The sequence below is a fragment of the Phycodurus eques genome, chromosome 8 (genome assembly GCF_024500275.1).
Source record: "Phycodurus eques isolate BA_2022a chromosome 8, UOR_Pequ_1.1, whole genome shotgun sequence".
NCBI lineage: Eukaryota > Metazoa > Chordata > Actinopteri > Syngnathiformes > Syngnathidae > Phycodurus > Phycodurus eques.
Genome location: NC_084532.1, coordinates 9,219,851 through 9,238,553, shown reverse-complemented (window position 1 = coordinate 9,238,553; position 18,703 = coordinate 9,219,851). Strand labels below are relative to the sequence as shown.

Genomic DNA, 18,703 nt, shown 5'->3' with positions numbered 1-18,703 from the left:
GCTGGCAACCATTTCAGGGTTTTCAGCAATTATCTTCAAACATGTATGCCATGTCTTGAGAAACAAAGCTCTGAATTTACATTATAGGGTCTTTAAATACATTTTTGTGCCGTGATTTTTTTTTTAACTCAGCAGCTCTTGGGGAAAAACACCAAGGTCAGTGGGCACATGTTTTTTTTATTTTAAGTAGGGAACAATATGTCAGGCCACTCAATGAGTGGTCTATGCGAATGGCTTCCTCTTGCAGGATGTCGAGGCTGAGAAATGTATTTGTTCATTTGCAGCACACACACCAAAACTAACTTCCTTTCTCGACTGCAAACAAACCATTTGGGATAGGCAAATACACCTAGCGCTTTCAGACAGAGCAACAGAGCCTTCACTAATGACACTCGTTTCCCAGACTTTGAGCACACACTCGGGATGTGAGGAAATGTCAGCATGTCTGTGGTTATGTGTCAGCATAAATACATACAGCTACTGAAATAGTCGTAAACAGCACCAGAGGAAGGAAACTTTCAATTGACAGTCTCTACTTTGCCATCCATCCAGCCATCTTCTAAATTGCTTATCCTCACAAGAGTCGCCTTCCTGGACTGGTTGTCAGTCAATCGGAGGGCACATATAGACAAACAACCATTTCCACGCACATGCACGCCTATAGTATGGAACATTTAGAGTCGTCAATGTTTAAAATGTGAGAGGAAGTCAGAGTACCTGGAGAAAACCCACATAAGCACAGGAAGATAATATTTTAATGTTACCATGATTTAATGATCACATAGGCAAGGCAAGGTAGCTATACACTGTATTTATATAGTGCATTTCATACACGAGGCAACTCAATGTGCTTTATGTGATTAAAAGCATTTAAAAACAAAGGGCAGAAGAGATTTAAAAACAGTACAGAAATAAAAGAAGGCTTACTAAAATTACTGAAAGAGTGCGAGAAAAACATTCTAAAAAAAGGACTTTCAAATGCTTTAAAACAGTTCAATTATAAGCATGAGAAAAAATGGTGTTTAACCTGGAGTTAAAACATTCACACTTGGGGCTGACATCCCTTCTGTTGGCAGTTTATTCCATTTGTCTGCAGCATAACAGCCAAATGCTGCTTCACCATGTTTGCTTTGGACTCTGTGCTCTACTATTTGACCTGAGTCTGTAGATTTCAGAGCCCTACTGGGTTTATATATGGATAGCATTTCTTTAAAGTGCCTGTGAAGTCATTTTCATGCCCCCCCCCCCCTAAATACATTAAACAAGGTAAGGGCGGAAAATGTGCAACGACTGAGAACAATTTAGTACTTAATTCTAATGCTATAGCGTTAAACCGTTTTTCACTATCTCAGATGTCCAAAGTTTTCGGGCAGGCTAAAAAATTAGGGCTGGGGAACAGACAGACAGACAGATGGATGGACGGACTGACCGATATATATATATATATATATATATATATATATAGACAGTCTGACAAAATGTTGATATAAGCATAATATGTTTGCATAGTAGAATATTTATTACACATCAAAAGTCACATATGAGCAAAGTGTACAAAATCAAAGGTATAAAAATGGGTAATAATGTTTATGTGCATAATTGATACATGCTGTTTGTAATATGTATAACATTATTGTACATTACCCTGAAGTATTTTTTATCTCACACAGTGGTGAGTTGTTATATAACAAGAAATAGTGAATAATATAAAAGATTATCTAAAATTAAAGATAACTTAACCATTTGTATTTTATGTGATTTAATTCCAATGTATTTGTTTTTTCTGATGGGAAATTTGGTGGCCCCACAGGTTACAGCATGCGCAAGTCAATATCAATCTACCCCTACAAACAGACTATATCAGTACATCAGTTTTATTAATTTGTTGTTGAGTCTGTCTTGACTTGTGATGATTGACAGCTTTTGATGCATCTCAGCATTAATTTAGCAATACGATGAACCATGTTCATCGTATTGTGTGCAGCATGATAGCAATTAAGTATTGATGCATTTTGCAAAGACTGCTTTTGCAAACAAAATTACCCCTCAGGTAGAGTGAGGACTTCCGAGGTTCATCTTGTGTCACTGTTGTGTCACTGTTGCTCTGACATTTGGTCACTGTGAGCCTCACACACGTCAAGATAAGAACAGCATGCTGACGACGTACATACTGTATTTCGCAGTGTTGCTCTCCTCCTTGGGCTGCGGATCTGTGAAATGTCTCTCCTCCTTGCCATTTGGGGTGGAGACGGAATGCTGACAGACAGCTCTGTCCGACCCGCGTGCCCTACAAGCCGAACACGACGACCTGTCCTAAGCAAACAGCGTCAACAGTGAGGGGAAAAGGAGGAGGGGAGGGCTGTGTCCCAGCCATTCAGGTTCACCCTGTAGCTCCCTTCCAGAGGGGAAAGGGAGTGGAGTCAGTCTCTTGTTAGGTCCAGATATATTTGGACAATGAAATAAGTTTTATTATTTTGCCCTTTATACACCATTTACAGAGGTGGCAAAAGTATTCACACATTGTACTTCACTTTTGTAAAAATAAAAATAAAATGCTGCGATTGGCTGGCAACCAGTTCAGGGTGTACCCCGCCTCCTGCCCGAAGATAGCTGGGATAGGCTCCAGCACTTCCGCGACCCTTGTGAGGATAAGCGGGTCACAAATGGAAAAATAAAATCACAACAATAATCTGGTAAGGTGGAAGGGTGGACGACTGGTTAGCACATCTGCCTCACAGTTCTGAAGACCCAGGTCCAAATCCTGGCCTCGCTTGTGAGGAGTTTTAATGTTCTCCCCGTGCCTGCGTGGGTTTTCTCCGGGTACTCCGGTTTCCTCACACATTCCAAAAACATGCATGGTAGGTTTATTGAAGTCTCTAAATTGTCTGTAGGTGTGAATGTGAGTGTGAATGGTTGCTTGTTTATATGTGCCCTGCGATTGGCTGGTGACCAGTTGAAGGTGTACCCCGCCTCTCCCCCGAAGATAGCTGGAATAGGGTCCAGCACGTGTAATGGACATGTTGGTGAAGGAAACAGGGGTGATGAAGAAGTGATGGGTAAGTTCGGCATCCAGGAAAGGAACTTGGAGGGACAGATGGTGGTAGACTTTGCAAAAAGGATGGAAATGGCTTTAGTGAACACTTTTTTTTTTCAGAAGAGGCAGGAACATAGGGTGACCTACAAGAGCGGAGGTAGAAGCACATAGGTGGATTACATCTTGTGCAGACGATGAAATCTGACTGCACTGACTGTAAGGTAGTGGTAGGGGAGAGTGTGGCTAGACAGCATAGGATGGTGGTGTGTAAAATGACTCTGGTGGGGGGGAGGAAGATTAAGAAGACAAAGGCAGAGCAGAGAACCATGTGGTGGAAGCTGAGAAAGGAAGAGTGTTGTGCGGCTTTTCGGGAAGAGGTGAGACAGGCTCTCGGTGGACAGGAGGAGCTTCCAGAAGACTGGACCACTACAACTAAGGTGATCAGAGAGGCAGGCAGGAGAGTACTTGGTGTATCTTCTGGCAGAAAAGGAGAGAAGGAGACTTGACTTGGTGGTGGAACCTCAAAGTACAGGAAATCATCATACAAGGAAAGAGGTTAGCTAAGAAGAAGTGGGACTGAGGAGAAGGGAAAGGAAGCCATGGAGATGTGACGTAGGGTGAAGGTAGAGGTGGCAAAGGCCAAACAAGAGACATATGATGACATGTATGCCAGGTTGGACACTAAAGAAGGAGAAAAAGATCTATAAAGGTTGACCAGACAGAGGGATACAAATGGAAAGGACGTGCAGCAGGTTAGAGTGATTAAGAACATACATATAAATGTGTTGACTGGTGCCAGTAGTGTGCTGGATAACTGGAAAGAATACTTTGAGGAGTTGATGAAAATGAGAGAGAAGGAAGAGTAGATGAGGCAAGTGTGGTGGAACAGGAAGTGACAATGATTTGTAAGGAGGAGGTTAGAAAGGCATTAAAGAGGATACAAATGGAAAGCCAGTTGGTCCTGATGACATTCCTGTGGAGGTACGGAAGCATCTAGGAGAGGTGGCTGTGGAGTTTTTGACCAGCTTGTTCAACAGAATTCTAACGGGTGAGAAGATGCCAGAGGAATGGAGGAAAGTGTGCTGTTGTCCTTTTTTAAGAACAAGGGTGATGTGCAGAGCTGTGGGAATTACAGAGGAATAAAGTTCAAGAGCCACACAATGAAGTTATGAGAAAGAGTAGTAGAGGCTCGACTCAGGATAGAAGTGAATATTTGTTAGGAACAGTATGGTTTCATCCCTAGAAAGAGTACCACAGTACCACAGAGGGTGTTGATGGAGAAGTACAGAGAAGGTCAGACGGAGCTACATTTTTTCTTTGTGGATCAAGAGAAAGCCTATGATACAGTACCCGGAGAGGAACTGTGGTACTGCATGCGGAGGTCTGGAGTGGCAGAGTAGTATGTTAGAATAATACAGGACATGTACGAGGGCGGCGGCACGGTGACCGACTGGTTAGAGCGTAAGCTTCACAGTTCTGAGGACCTGGGTTCAATCCCCGGCCCCGCCTGTGTGGATTTTGCATGTTCTCCCCGTGCCTGCGTGCGGTTTTCTCCGGGCACTTCGGTTTCCTCCCACATCCCAAAAAACATGCATTAATTGGAGACTCTAAATTGCCCGTAGGTATGACTGTGAGTGCGAAAGGTTGTTTGTTTCGATGTGCCCTGGGATTGGCTGGCAACCAGTTCAGGGTGTGCCCCGCCTCCTGCCCGATGCTAGCTGGGATAGGCTTCAGCACGCCCGCGACCCTAGTGAGGAGAAGCGGCTCAGAAAATGGATGGATGGATGGATGTACGAGGGCAGCAGAACAGTGGTGAGGTGTGCTGTAGGTGTGACAGAGGTGTTTAAGGTGGAGGTGGGACTGCATCAGGGATCAGCCCTGAGCCCCTTCCTGTTTGCAGTGGTGATGGATAGGCTGACAGATGAGGTTAAGGAGTCCCCATGGACCATAATATTCACAGATGACATCGTGATCTGCAGTGAAAGCAGGGAGCAGGTAGAGGAAGAGTTAGAAAGATGGAGGCATGCACTGGAAAGGAGAGTAATAAAGATGAGCCAAAGTAAGAGAATATATGTGCATGAATGAGAGGGCTGGTGGGGGAAGAGTGAGGCTACAGGGAGAAGAGATAGCAAGCAACCGTCCAGAGCAATGGTGAGTGTGGGCAGGAAGTGAAGAAACGGGTCCAAGCAGGTTGGAACGGGTGGAGGAAGGTGTCAGGTGTGTTATGTGACAGAAGAGTCTCTGCTAGGATGAAGGGCAAAGTTTATAAAACAGTGGTGAGGTCAGCCATGATGTACGGATTAGAGACAGTGGCGCTGAAGAGACAACAGGAAGCAGAGCTGGAGGTGGCGGAGATGAAGATATTGAGGTTCGCTCTCGGAGTGACCAGGTTGGATAAAATTGGAAATGTTTTGGAGACAAAGTTAGAGAGAGCAGATTTCGATGGCTTGGACACGTCCAGAGGAGAGATAATGAGTATATTGGTAGAAAGGTGACGAGGATGGAGCTGCCAGGCGAGAGCTAGAGGAAGACCAAAGAGAAGGTTGATGGATGTCATGAGGGAAGACATGAGGGCAGTTGGTGTTCGAGAGGAGGATGCAGGAAAGAGGCTTCCATGGAAAAGGATGACACGCTGTGGCGACCCCTAACGGAACGAGCCGAAAGGAAAAGAACATTTGTCACTATTAACATGTTAAATAAAACATTCACAGTTGAAGTCTTTCTTTTTAGGAAAGTGCCACATCAACATTTCGTCTTCTTTTTAGGAAGTAAAGGATGCAGCCAGGAGTAACAGTAACAGTTTCAGGAACTATTATGCTCCATCCAGTGAAACATAATTTTGTAGTGTGCTAGTTTTTTTCCCCTTTACATGCGATTGGCTGGTGACCAGTTCAGGGGGTACCCCGCCTCTCGCCCGAAGTTAGCAGCACGCCTGCGACCCTAGTGAGGTCTTTAGCCATCTATTCTATCAGTTACTGTATGTATCCTTTGCTTGAATTTACTTGAGTATAGTACTAAACACCTCACCATTCATCTTGTTGAAACATTTCCCATTTATTGCTGGGTGCAACGCGTGACAATAAGCACACGGTTGTGACAGGTATGATGAGCAATTTTAAGTTTCAGTATACCCGTAATGCCGGGACTTTTTAAAAGAAAGAGAATAGCGGAATGGCACTCTTAGATAATAAAAGTTCATACATTAAAATGCACTTTTATAAATACACAATTGTGAGGGTTAAAAAAAAGGGGAAACACTATAAACAATACATGCAAGAAACTATTTTTTTATATGACAGAAGGCCTCAATGCTAAACAACACTTATTTTCCCCACCTTTGCTTTTCCATTCTATTTTATCAACAACAACAAAAAGCACCTATTCAGTTACAGACATATTTCTGTTGTTATAAAATAGACAACACTCATGCATTGTTTAGCAACTGAACATTCTCATTAAAAAAAAGACAGAAAGTAATTCTTTAAAATTCTCACTTGGTTGTTTTAGCAACATTGTAGTACATGAAGAACTATTTCAGCAGCAGAACACGTCTACAGCAAAGTGCTGTCACTCAGGTCAGCTCCTGTCAAATAGAAAACCGCACTTCAATTCGGAGCTGAGGTGAATATGACCGTGTGTGTTCAAATTTAAACACACAGGGAAAAAATGGTGGTTTGTAACTTTTCCTCTTTGGCCCAGAGGACACGACGTCCACAATTTCCAAAAACAATTTGAAAAGTGGACTCGTCGGACCACAGAACACTTCTCCACTTTGCATCAATCCATCTTTGATGAGCTCGGGCCCAGAGAAGCCGGCGGCGTTTCTGGGTGTTGCTGATAAATGGCTTTTGCTTTGCATAGTAGAGTTTTAAGTTGCAGTTACGGATGTAGCGCCGAACTGTATTTAATGACATTGGTTTTCTGAAGTGTTCCTGAGCCCATGTGCTGATATCCTTCACACATTGATGTGTGCTCGAAGCTCACGGGCATTCAATGTTGGTTTTTGGCCTTGACGCTTACATCCAGTGATTTCTCCAGATTTTCTGAACCTTTTGATGATATTATGGACCGTAGATGATGAAATCTCAAAATTCCTTGCAATTTTACGTTGAGGAACATTGTCCTTAAACTGTTTGACTATTTTCTCCCGCACTTGTTCACAAAGAGGTGAACCTCGCCCCATCTTTGCTTGGGAATGACTGAGCAATTCAGGGAAGCTCCTTTTATACCCAATCATGGCACCCACCTGTTCCCAATTAGCCTGTTCAGCTGTGGGATGTTCCAAACAGGTGTTTGATGAGCATTCCTCAACTTTTTTGCCACCTGTCCCAGCTTTTTTGGAGCGTGTTGCAGCCATAAAATTCCAAGTTAATGATTATTTGCTAAAAACAATAAAATGTATCAGTTTGAACATTAAATATCTCGTCTTTGTAGCGTATTTAATTAAATATAGTTTGAACATGATTTGCAAATCATTGTATTCTGTTTTTTATTTATGTTTAACACAACATCCCAACTTCATTGGAATTGGGATTGTACTTTTAAAAAAAATAATACAGTAATGACACAATTAAATAGAATTTTAATTAATTTGACAGTTTCTGGCAGGACGGTGAAAGAGTGGTTAGCATGTCTGCCTCACAGTTCTGAGGTCGTGGGTTCAAATATAGGCTCCGAGCTTCCTGTGTAGTTTGCATGTTCACCCCGTGCCTGCGTGGGATTTCTGCGGGTACTCCTGTTTCCTCCCACATTCCAAAAACGTATATGCTAGGTTAATTGTCGACTCCAAATTGTTCGTAAGTGTGAATTTGAGTGCGAATGGTTGTTTGTCGATATGTGCTCTACGATTGGCTGGCGCTTAGTTCATGGTGTACGCCGCCTCTCACCCAAAGTCAGATTGGGTAGATTGCAGCACAACTGACGATAAGCGGTACAGGGAAAGGAAAGTGAGACAAAAATGGTTTATTTGGATGGATAAACAGTTTTTGTCTCACTTTGCATCCATCAATGGAATGGCCATGGTGCTGCTACCTGCTTTGGCCACCTGAGGGCAGTATAAGATAGACAATGTACATAGACATTTGTGCACTATAGATGTCTCAGCTTCTCGCAGCGGATAAAGAATATGACTGTGAGTACTGTTAAATTGAATGTGTAAATGTGTTGCCGCACTGTTTGTGTTGAAATATCAGTTACTTAAAATGTTATATAAATGCGTTTTCTATTATGTGTTGGCAATAGTATTAAGCCAAAGGCTAAGCTATGTGTTTGCCCATGTGCTGCACGTGAAATTGTTCTATGTTGAGTTTGACAGTAAACTTCAAATGGGAGTGTCATTAAACAGCTTGAAGCTTCTTTTATCGAAGTATTGTTCACTATTTTCCGAAGTGCTGCTTATTGTGAAGTGAGGCGAGTTGAGTTCACTGCCATCACACGGGATTCGTATCTCATATTTGCACTCACAGGTCAAAGTAAAAAAAAAAAAAAAAAAAAACAGCCAAATGACTGCTTGTGTCCTGAAAAACTCTAATCACATTACTCATATCTCAAGGCACCACTCTATAATGCAAAAGCTGGATGGAACTGTTTTCAATGATGTTTTCAGCTCCACACCGCTGTGGTCATGTGAACTCAAGAGGACACAGTTTCAGCAGCCCCTTACTTTGTGATCCTGCAGTTTGCTGCTTGCACGTAGATTCCTGTGTACCGGATGTCACACTTTGCCACGTTGTTCGAGAAATCCGACTCCTCGACGAGTTTATAGGGGTTCACAGTCACCTGAGGAAAATACATTACGTACAATGTGCATACTGAATTTTATGCATCTTGTTGCATTTGCCTTACCTGGAGTGTGTAGTTTCCTGGCGGCACGTCGGTGATGTCGATCCATTGGCAGTCGATGTTGGCGTGGTAGGTGTCAAAGCAACCTGGACTGAGCCCCTGATGGGTAAAAAACAAAAACAAAAACCCAGCGTGTTTATGTACATGATCCTCTATGACAAGTGTGTGTGCTTCTAAATCATCTGTGAGCAGACCTGCGTGTGAGCGGTGCAGGCAAAGCGCCTCCGCACGCCACGTTCACATGACGTGTCCTCCAGACAGAAACTAGCTTTGTGGCCCTCGGCCACTTTGCGTCCATTGGAGGGATCCAGCAGGTCGTAGTTACTGAAGGCCTCCATGCTGTGGTAGTGCCTTCATACAATGACAGACAAGAGATCCTGTAGATTAAACCACTGAGCAGTCGCCAGGAAGACAGAATAATCGGTAGGGATACTGCAGATACTGAATGAACGATGAACTAATTGAGCAACAAAGATGTCAACAAATGAACAAAGGATAGGAAGCAACAAAAAAAAAACAACAAATGAAAAAAAGATTGAATTGACAAATGAAGTTACAAACATACACAAACAAATATGACACATACTGTAGATTGAATTAACCATGCATCCATTTTAGCACTTGGTGTCATAAGGGTGAAATGGAGCCTATCCCAGCTGACTTTAGGCAAGAGGAGAGGTTCAGCCTGGACTGGTCGCGAGACAATCATGGGTCACATATCGATAAACAACCATTGAAATTCACATCAATTTAGATTCTTCAGTGTCTTCAATGGACCTAACATGCATGTTTTTTAAACGTGGGAAGAAGCTGGAGTAGATACACTCCACAATACATAAAACCAACAACAACTAAAGAAAGAACAACAAAAGCTTAAAAGAAAACGGACAGATGCGTACATCCAGACGACCGAATTGACAAATGATAGGGAAAATAAACAAAAGACACAATTCGCAAAAAAGAAGAGAACAAACAATAGATAGGGGGGAAAAAACAATAAAGAACACAACCAGTACATATGAACAAACAAAAACGAATTAATATGGAGCCGACCGCTAGAATACATAAAAGGAATGAACAAAGCAGAGCTGTGAACTAACCGATGACAGCTGTGCCATTCCCACTCGTGTCTGGACTTCTTTGGGAGGAAGTCCACTGTTCCTTGGTTCTTCACACGCTGGGGAAACCTGAGAAGAACCCTGTAATCCAGCTCACCCACACTCGGATGGTATGCAGACCTGCACGTCATAAAATGTAATATTGTGTTATGGACATATTGGCAGCTGTTTTGGGGGGAAATTGTGGACAGGTGGCTAAGAATGTGGCTTGTGACTGAATGGAAAGTTTTATTCTCTAGGTTTTAATGGTTTAATAGCAAACATAAAATGCAGTGCAAGCGTGGGTCTTAATATTACTTGCTTTTCCAGTTTTACCAACTGCATTCATCGCAGGAATCCTTTGTTTTACTTGGCAAATCGATCTTCGGAGTCTGACAGCTGGTGTGCTACTCGGCTTCCGAGTGGGCAACAGGCCAGCACGCATCGTAATGCAGTGCAACTCAAGGGGAACACGTTTCCTCTCTTTTTATTTGAATCAGCAACATCACACTGGATGAAATGATCTAATCTGTCTGAAGCAGCCGTATGAAATGTACGGCCCGCGGGCCAGAACCGGCCCGTCAGGGGGTCTAATCCGGCCCGCGGGCAGTGTTCTACTCATCATTCAAGTTTTAGTTCATTTATATGTATGTGTTTGCTTCTATTTTGACACAAGTACAATGGAACCGGAAGTGCTCTTAGTCGCGTGACGTGACATGCACGAAGCTGAGAGAGAGGAAAAAGATCGGCGCAGCGGCGCACACCTCCACTCAATATGCAGCCAGACATTGAGACTATGTGTGAAGCAACGCCAATATACAGTATGTATCATATCATATATTGTTTGTTCAGTAATTTCATGTGCAAATGTGCACGTGCAGTTAAAAATGAGTTTGTGAAGTTAATTGAGACATGGGTTTATTAAAGCCCACATAAACATGGTTAGGTTAACGTCAGACAAACAAATCAAGCGAGTGACTCGCTGTGGTGACGACCCCCTGACAAGGAAAAGCTGGAAGTCACTTCTTTCGTGAGATGTAAGCTACAAGAGAATTTGATGCATGCTAATAGTTGGAGAGGGGTTTGCTAATTGTTTGTGCAGACTCAGGCTAACCTCATGTACTGCAGATTCATTGTTTGTGTTTTCAGCGTTTTATGGCAAGCTACAGGGTGACTATTAAATAAGCAGCTAATTTAAGTTTTTATTTTGCACTTACTGCGCATATGTATGTCCTTAATAGACATAGCAAATGCATTTATTTTGTCTTCATGTTTTAGTGACACTGTCAATCTGCCTCTATACATTTACAAGGCAGGAGGATAACTGCACTTTCATTCTAAAACGTTCCCACTTTTGTTTGTATGGTGTGATGAGTCAGTTGAGCCTTTCAACATTTCCAGATGGATGTGGAAATTTATGTCAATTTCCCAAAAAATTGAAATAGGTTGTTTTATAAAAGGTACATAACGTTTATCTATCCGCTGTCATCTCTAAGTTGCAAGTGTAAATGAAAACTGATTCATAATATTGTTGAAATTGCACAGATTTTGTTATGACATTTTGAGATTGCTCATTTGATTTGAAACAAAAATGGCAAGAAGAGAATAATCAATAAATGGGCATATTTTCCCAAATGCAGTTGTAATTATGTGCACCCCAAAAAAAAAAAAAAAAAGTTGAATTGTCATTATTTATAGCTTATGAGGCCACAGATACACTGGCCCGGCCCGCTTGAGATCAAATTGAGTTGGATGCGGCGCGCAAACTCAAATGAGTTCGACACCCCTGGTCTAAAGTGTCAAATACCAGCAGCGGGATTAGTTTGGCTAGCCACTGTTAGTGTAGAGCTTCACATAGCGGACTAAGGTGCAGCTGGTATGGGATTTTATTGTGGGCAAAAAGTTCCTCCATGGTTTCATCAGACCATAAACATGTTTTACACATAGGCATGGGAGATTTGTTATGGTCTGATGAAACCAAGTTTGAACTTTTTGGCCATAATTCCAAAAAGGCATGTTTGGCGTAAACACATCACTGCTCATCGTCAAAAGAACGACATACCGACAATGAAGCATGGTGGTGGCAGCTTCATGCTTTTCTTTAGTTGGAACTGAAGTCTTAGACAGTATGGAAGGAATTATGAGCAGTTCCAAAAACCTGTCAGTGTTAACACAAACCCTTCAGGCTTATGCTAGAAATGTAAATAATAATAATAACAATAATTGAAGTCAGGAAAAGCTTATTAGAACGTCTAAAATGTATTTGGGTTTAATCAGAGGTACTTTAAATGGTGGCAGGTGTGTGCTGACTCACATTTACCATAAGTTTGAATGTGAATTCTGAACAGCCACATCCCCAGTTAAAAGAGGGTGTGCATAATTGTGCAACCACATTTTCTCATTTGTTTATTTTTACTTCCACTCTCGACCGTTGCCTTGTACAAATTATAGGTCACATTACTGGTGGAAAAAGTTTTAAATTGATTTATCCTGGTCTAATTAGTTTTTTTTGTATCACAAAAACCTGGCAATTGGATAAGGGTGCAGACTGTATAAAAAAGAAGATCAGAGAAGTATTCTTTGAACAACCACTGTGTACTTGCTTATGCTGTATGATTGTTGTTCCTTCTTGCGAGAATAGGAAGTCACCTTAAAGTTTACCAGGTCTTTAGATTTTAAGTAATTTAAACTCCAACAGTATGACAGATGAGCGATGCTAAATTGCAAAGTTTTCTTTTGTCTCTGCCATCTAATGTGTGCATCTACTGTGTTATATATGGTAGAGCCGGTGTGATGCACGACGCGGCGGCAAAGAAACGCACCTGGACAGGCAGTTCTCCTCTGCGGCGCAGCGGAGTGCAAACATCTGCACTCTCTGAATATATGACGCAGCTTGGATGTAATACGGGTCAGGAATCAAGTCTGGGAGACCTGTGAATGACAAGCCAGTATCAGTGTACCCAATATCAGTACCGATAATCAGTCAAGTCTGCCAATGTCCAAGGAGGTAGGACATTGTACGTGCTGATTGAGAATGATGTTTATGATTATCATTGTGGCGGCACGCTGGTCTCGTGGTTAGCACGTCTGCCTCACCGTTCAGAGGTGAGGGATTTGAATCTCAGATGGGGTCTTCCTGTATGTTCTCCATGTGCATGTGTGGGATTTCTCCAGGTACTCCTGCTTCTTCCCATATTCCCCAAAAAACATGCATGTAGGTTCTATTAATACTGTCACTGTAAAGTGTCCATACTGTAGGTGTGAACGTAAGTGTGAATGCTTGTTGGTCTATATGTGCCCTGAGATTGCCTGGCAAAACTGTGCACTAGTTGACATCTGCGCACTACAAGTACTACTAGGGAAACGCTAGTTTTTAACGAGTCAAAATGACTAAGGACACAGTTGTCAACTAGTGCACAGCTTGGCATCATTAGTAACGTAGTTGTTCTACTGGTGTGCCCTAGTCATTATACTAGTGTACAAAAATGTCATACAGTAGTGGAAGCAGTATTGGAAAAACTTTACTCGTAAGACAGTTGTTCTACTAGTGCACCCTAATCATTCTACTATGGTGTGCAGAAATACAGTATCATAAAATAGTGGAATGCTGTTGTGGAAATGAAACGTCACTAGTCAGACAGTTGTTCACTAGTGCGCCCTCATCATTCTACTAGTGTACAGAAATGTCATCGACTAGTAGTGGAAAAAAGTTACTAAGAAATAGGCATTCAACTACTGTGCCCGAGTCATTCTACTAGTACACCCTTGGCATTCAACTAGTGCACAGGAATGTCATACACTAGTGGAAGGCAGTAGAGGACAAAAAAATGTCACTAGTAAGACAGTCGTCCTACTAGTCGACTACTAGCGCACCACGGTTGTTCTACTGGTGTGCAGAAATGTCACAAGGTCGTGGAAGTCAGTTGTAGAAAAAAAAAAACATCACTAGTAAGAATAGAACAATTCTTTCTACTAGTACAACCTAGTTGTTCTACTAGTGCACACCCTATAGTTATTCTACAAGTGCAGAAATGCCATAGTGAAGGACAGTACTGGATACAAACATCACTACTAGATAGTCGTTCTAGTGCACCCTATTCGTTCCACTAGTTCCACCTAGTTGTTCTATTGCGCCCGATTTGCATCATCAATTAGTGGAGAGCAAATTGTCTTACTAGTGAGGAGGACAAAGAGCACACCAGTAAAATAAATGCTCTAACGGCTTGCCATGCTGTGCGTCGTACCGTTATGGAAGAAGCTGGTACCGTGGCCCGGTCCTGGTAGAACCGGTCGCGCGGGGACCCTGTTCCTTTGGTCCGGAGGGTAAACGTTATAGAAAACCGAGTTCCTGTGCTGGATACCGTGTGGATCCCGCCGTGGCTGGCTCGTGTCCGTGGTGGTACGGATCGGATCGGTTCTCTGTTGAGTGTAATGTACCTCGACCACATTTCTAGACAGTGTCGCCGGTGGGTCAGTTGGTTCCGGTTCAGCTCTGCGCTCTGTGTTTGGAGCTTGTGTCGCGTCCCCTCCATCATTACTGGCAACCGTGGCTAAAGGCGTCTGCTTCACCGGTTCGGGTGTGTGCGTAAAAGACGCAGAGGGTTGCGTGGAGGCGCCGGTGTCGTCCGCAGATGTGTTTTGTCCCGCTCCGGAGAACTCCTGACCGGCGGAGACCGCTGCGCTTCGGGGCGTCCACGGTTGGTCCCTTGGAACCGAATTGTGACGCGCCTCGGCAGCGTCCACGTGACCGGATGCTCTCGGCGGAGGCTTGAGGTGAGCTCGGTCGATGGTGGTCAACAGGACCTGGGTTCGGCCTCTGGATTGCGCGGGCGCTCTGTACTGGGTCCCCGTGCTCAGTAAACTGTACACCCGTCCGTTGTTCTCCCACTCCAACCGCCGCTTCCACGGGTCCGGCCGTGCGCGCGCAGGATGACGACGCTGTGCACTGCTCAGGCGCACCACAACATGCGGGAGGCAAAGCAGCAGCAGCAAGGCCAACTTCTCCATCTCCAACAAGGATGACTTCTTCTTCTTCTTCTGGCTTCGAGGAGGCCCAGTAGAGTGGTGCCCAAAAGTGGAAGTGTGTGGGCTGCAATAGGCTCCTGTTATAAACACACAAGCCACTCCGTCACAGCTCCGTGACACATTTCGGGCAAATGTTTGTCTTGAGACCATTATGAGTCACTTGACAGCACACAGTCAACAAGAGCAGACCAACGCTAAGGAGACTCATTGATTTAGAACAGGGGTGGGCAAACGTTGGTGCTCAAGGAATGACCACATTTGATTTTGAAGATGGAAAGCTCGGCCAAGTCATAGACAAGATTTAAAAAAATTATGAAAAATGTGTTTGTAAAATAGCTTATTTTAGTTATAAGATAATCATTCATTCATTTTCCATACCGCTAATACTCACTAAGGTCACAGGCCTCCTGGAGCCTATCCCGGCTATCTTTGGGCGAGAGGCTGGGTACACCCTGAACTGTTTGCCAGCCAATCGCAGGGCACGTATAAACAAACAACCGTTTGCACTCACATTCACACCTACGGACAATTTAGAGTCTTCAATTAGGGGGAGATGGAGAGACAAGGTACAAGGCCCCACCCAAGCTCCAAAAGAGGAACTTCAGATCATGACAATTTGTTTGATGATCTTAAACATTCCAAAAAAAAAAAGGACAACAAATGAGAACCAAACAATAACTAGGAAGTTGCACACAACCCTTGCAGATGAAAGCACAAGCTCCTTGGCAGAGGTTAAACTTTACATCTCCAATTACTCTATGAGGCTTTTCCATGTTAAATTTATAATGCTGCCAAATGCATAATTTGGATCAGGCCAGGATTAAACTTGGTTAAATAGTGTTGACATTACAGGTTCTTTGTACCTGGCAAATTCAGATTGAATCAGATACCGTTTGGAAAGGTTTCACACGTCGCCCCGGGCCATGTTCTGAGTAGATCGGGGAGGGAAAACCACTCTTGACAACCCCACATCACAGGATCATTGGTGAGGATAATCTGTTAGAGACGTCCGACAATTGGGCCTTTACTGACATTGAAAGATAGGGGGCAAAAATGCCTGAAAGTTGCTTTAGTTGTCACATTATTGTAGTTGAAGGGTGTCCTCCACAAGCCATAATGCAGTTTTTCAACCACATGGTGAGAGTAAACAGCTCAGCACGGAGTCACTCACTGATATCCAATGCAAAAAAAGAGTTGCATCATTAATTAGTCTTTACAAAGATGCTCACTTTTGATTGGCACTGTCAAAGAGAGATTGATTTGTAAAACCTCCACGGTCTGTTCCTCTACCAGCACCACAAAAGCGTGTCTAAATATAGCAACTCGTGGTGCCAAGGACTTAGAACCTCTAAACAATTTGTAAATATAAAATCCATCCAGTGTGAGCAAGGTGAGTACTTGGACGTGTGCTAGCCGGGTTGAATCGCACGGTTCAGACAGGCAGTGGGCGGGATTCCTCCGTTATGTTGAGATGCCTCTCATTGTATTGCCTCGTACTCACACTTCCCTCTCATATTCTCCTGGGAGACATGATGTCTCCTGGCACGTCCCACACGGGGAGAAGTGATACCGTCAAATTTGCCGTGTAGATTAAAATGTCATACTACTTGCAAAGGCCCCACTGCAAATGAAATCAACTCAAGTCATTTGGTCAGTGGTTCTCAACTGTCATCACCCTGGGACTCCCATTTTCCTTTTGTTGCAAAGTTGTGACCCACCTTCATAGAAGTTAAGAACAATAAAGATTTTTGTTGTTGTTTTACAATAGCCTCTGCAAACATGCAAACTCCACACCGGCGTGGGCCGGGGATTGAACCCCGGTTCTCAGACCTGTGAGGCAGACACTCTAACCAGTCGCCCACCGTGCCGCCGTTTCCAAAAAGCGTTGCCAAAAATTCAACTTTGCTTTCGTCGAACCATAACACATTTTCCCCATGTCTTTGTGAGCTGTTGTAATGGGCCAACGAAACCAAGGTTGAACACATTACCGCAGTCGCTTATTGTTCTTTCCCGCTCTGCAAAATATTTATTTTTTTCAATTGAGTTGTACAGGTTATAGGTCACAAAGGTGTAAAAGGTTTGGAAATGTTTCATTTTGGTTCCAATTTTCATGTCACAAAAATCTGACATTTGAACAGGGGTGTGTAGCCCTTTTATATCCACTGTACTTACCGTACTGTCTATTTGATATTTTGCCTTTCTCGTGTAGCCTAATAAAGTACAGTAATCGACACCTTATTATGAGGCAGTACAATTCCACAGTACAACTTTGTAAAGACAAACTATTGACTGTAATGGATCTTATTAGACTGTAATGGTGCATCTAATGTCCCATATTAAAAATGAATACTTTAAATATTACGCACAACATTTATTGAAACAAAACAAGTAAAGTAACTGCAATTATTGTCAGTACAATAAAATGATCAGGGGAATCTTATCAGATCCCAATTCGAAGCCACTGATGATGTTGCTGACGACACGGTGGTGAGTGGTTTGCGCATCCGGCCTTCCCATGTTGAGTTTGCATGTTCTCCCTGTTTGTGTGCGGGTTTTATGAGGGTGCTCTGCCCCCAAAACAAGCATGTTCGGTTCACGGAAGGCTCTAATCGTCTCCACAGGTGTGAATATGAGTGTGAATGCGTGTTTGTCTATTTGTGCCCTGCGACTGGCTGGTGACCAGTCTCGGGTAGAGTGTATCCCACCTCTTGCCCAAAGTCAGCTGGGATAGGCTCCAGCTCACCAGCCACCCTAATGAAGACAAGCGCTACGGAAAATGGATGGATTCATGGATTTTGTTTCTTGTGTGGAATTGTATTGCGTTAACAAGGTTATGTCATTGTGGTTCGCACGTCAACGTCACAGTTCTGAGGTTCAGGGTCTGAACTTTGGCTTAGGTAAAGGAAAAGAGCAATTACTTGTTAATTGAATGTTCATTTTAAAAGGGTAAGGATACATTTTTAAAATTGTGAAAATGATAGAGTAAGATTCCCTGTTAATTGTTAAAATAACTATCGGGATATACGGTACTGTAGTTACAGTTTTGGATCATATACTACATGAAATACAGTGTAATCTGTTTTTTTATTTTTAAAAAGTACAATAAAAGAAAACACCAAAAACTTGTATTACTGTATGACTCATGAATTGATTGTTACATTCATTTTCTATAGTGCTTGTGATTAGGTTTGCAGGTATGCAGGAGCCTATCACAGATAATTTTGGGCCAGGCAAAATTGAGGCAGGGCACATATCGACGTATTACCATGATGCTCACATTCGCACGTATTAACAATTTTGAATTTTCAATTTACCTAACATGCATGTTTTTAGGATGTGGGAGGAATCCGGAATACCTGGAGAAACATGCAAACCCCACACAGGCGATTCGATCCCCGAGCCTCAGCCACCTAACCTAATCTTCTGAAATTATAGATCCAATAATGAGCTAAAATACCCATCCCTCATGCACATATATAATACGTACACATAAAATATAGTCCTCAAAAGTTTCACGTTGTACCTCTTCATGGACATGCTTCAGTCTGAGGGTCCTCTCACTGTGGCGTAATGAGGTCACACACGTCTGTTCAGGAGAAGGTCGAGACTGAATTTGTTTTCACTGTAAAGGAGCATGGAATAATATAGCCACTGTGTTCACATTCTCTTGCATTAGTCTACATGTCTATTCACAGGAGCACACGGA

The 18,703-nt window shown here is 43.0% G+C and overlaps 1 protein-coding gene across 7 annotated transcripts; it reads right to left on the bottom strand.

Moving 5' to 3' along the window:
• Positions 1 to 1,557: 1,557 nt before the first annotated feature.
• loxl5a (lysyl oxidase-like 5a) lies at positions 1,558 to 18,555 on the bottom strand. 7 transcript variants are annotated; one of them, XR_009769014.1, is made up of 10 exons: positions 18,485 to 18,531; positions 15,888 to 15,993; positions 14,217 to 15,074; positions 12,795 to 12,903; positions 9,976 to 10,113; positions 9,070 to 9,226; positions 8,879 to 8,974; positions 8,697 to 8,812; positions 6,529 to 6,617; positions 5,588 to 5,678 (listed from the first exon to the last, which is right to left on the bottom strand). XR_009769014.1 is itself a non-coding variant. In XM_061683238.1 (9 exons), the coding sequence occupies exons 2-9, from the start codon at positions 15,967 to 15,969 to the stop codon at positions 5,588 to 5,590; spliced, it is 1,647 nt and encodes a 548-aa protein (XP_061539222.1). In that variant the 5' UTR covers positions 15,970 to 15,993; positions 18,485 to 18,531; the 3' UTR covers positions 1,558 to 5,587. The 7 variants fall into 7 exon arrangements, 6 of the variants coding, with proteins under 6 accessions (XP_061539222.1, XP_061539223.1, XP_061539226.1 ...); XM_061683238.1 differs by lacking the exon at positions 6,529 to 6,617 and having other exon boundaries at positions 1,558 to 5,678; XM_061683239.1 differs by lacking the exons at positions 6,529 to 6,617; positions 18,485 to 18,531 and adding an exon at positions 18,312 to 18,331 and having other exon boundaries at positions 1,558 to 5,678.
• Positions 18,556 to 18,703: the final 148 nt, after the last annotated feature.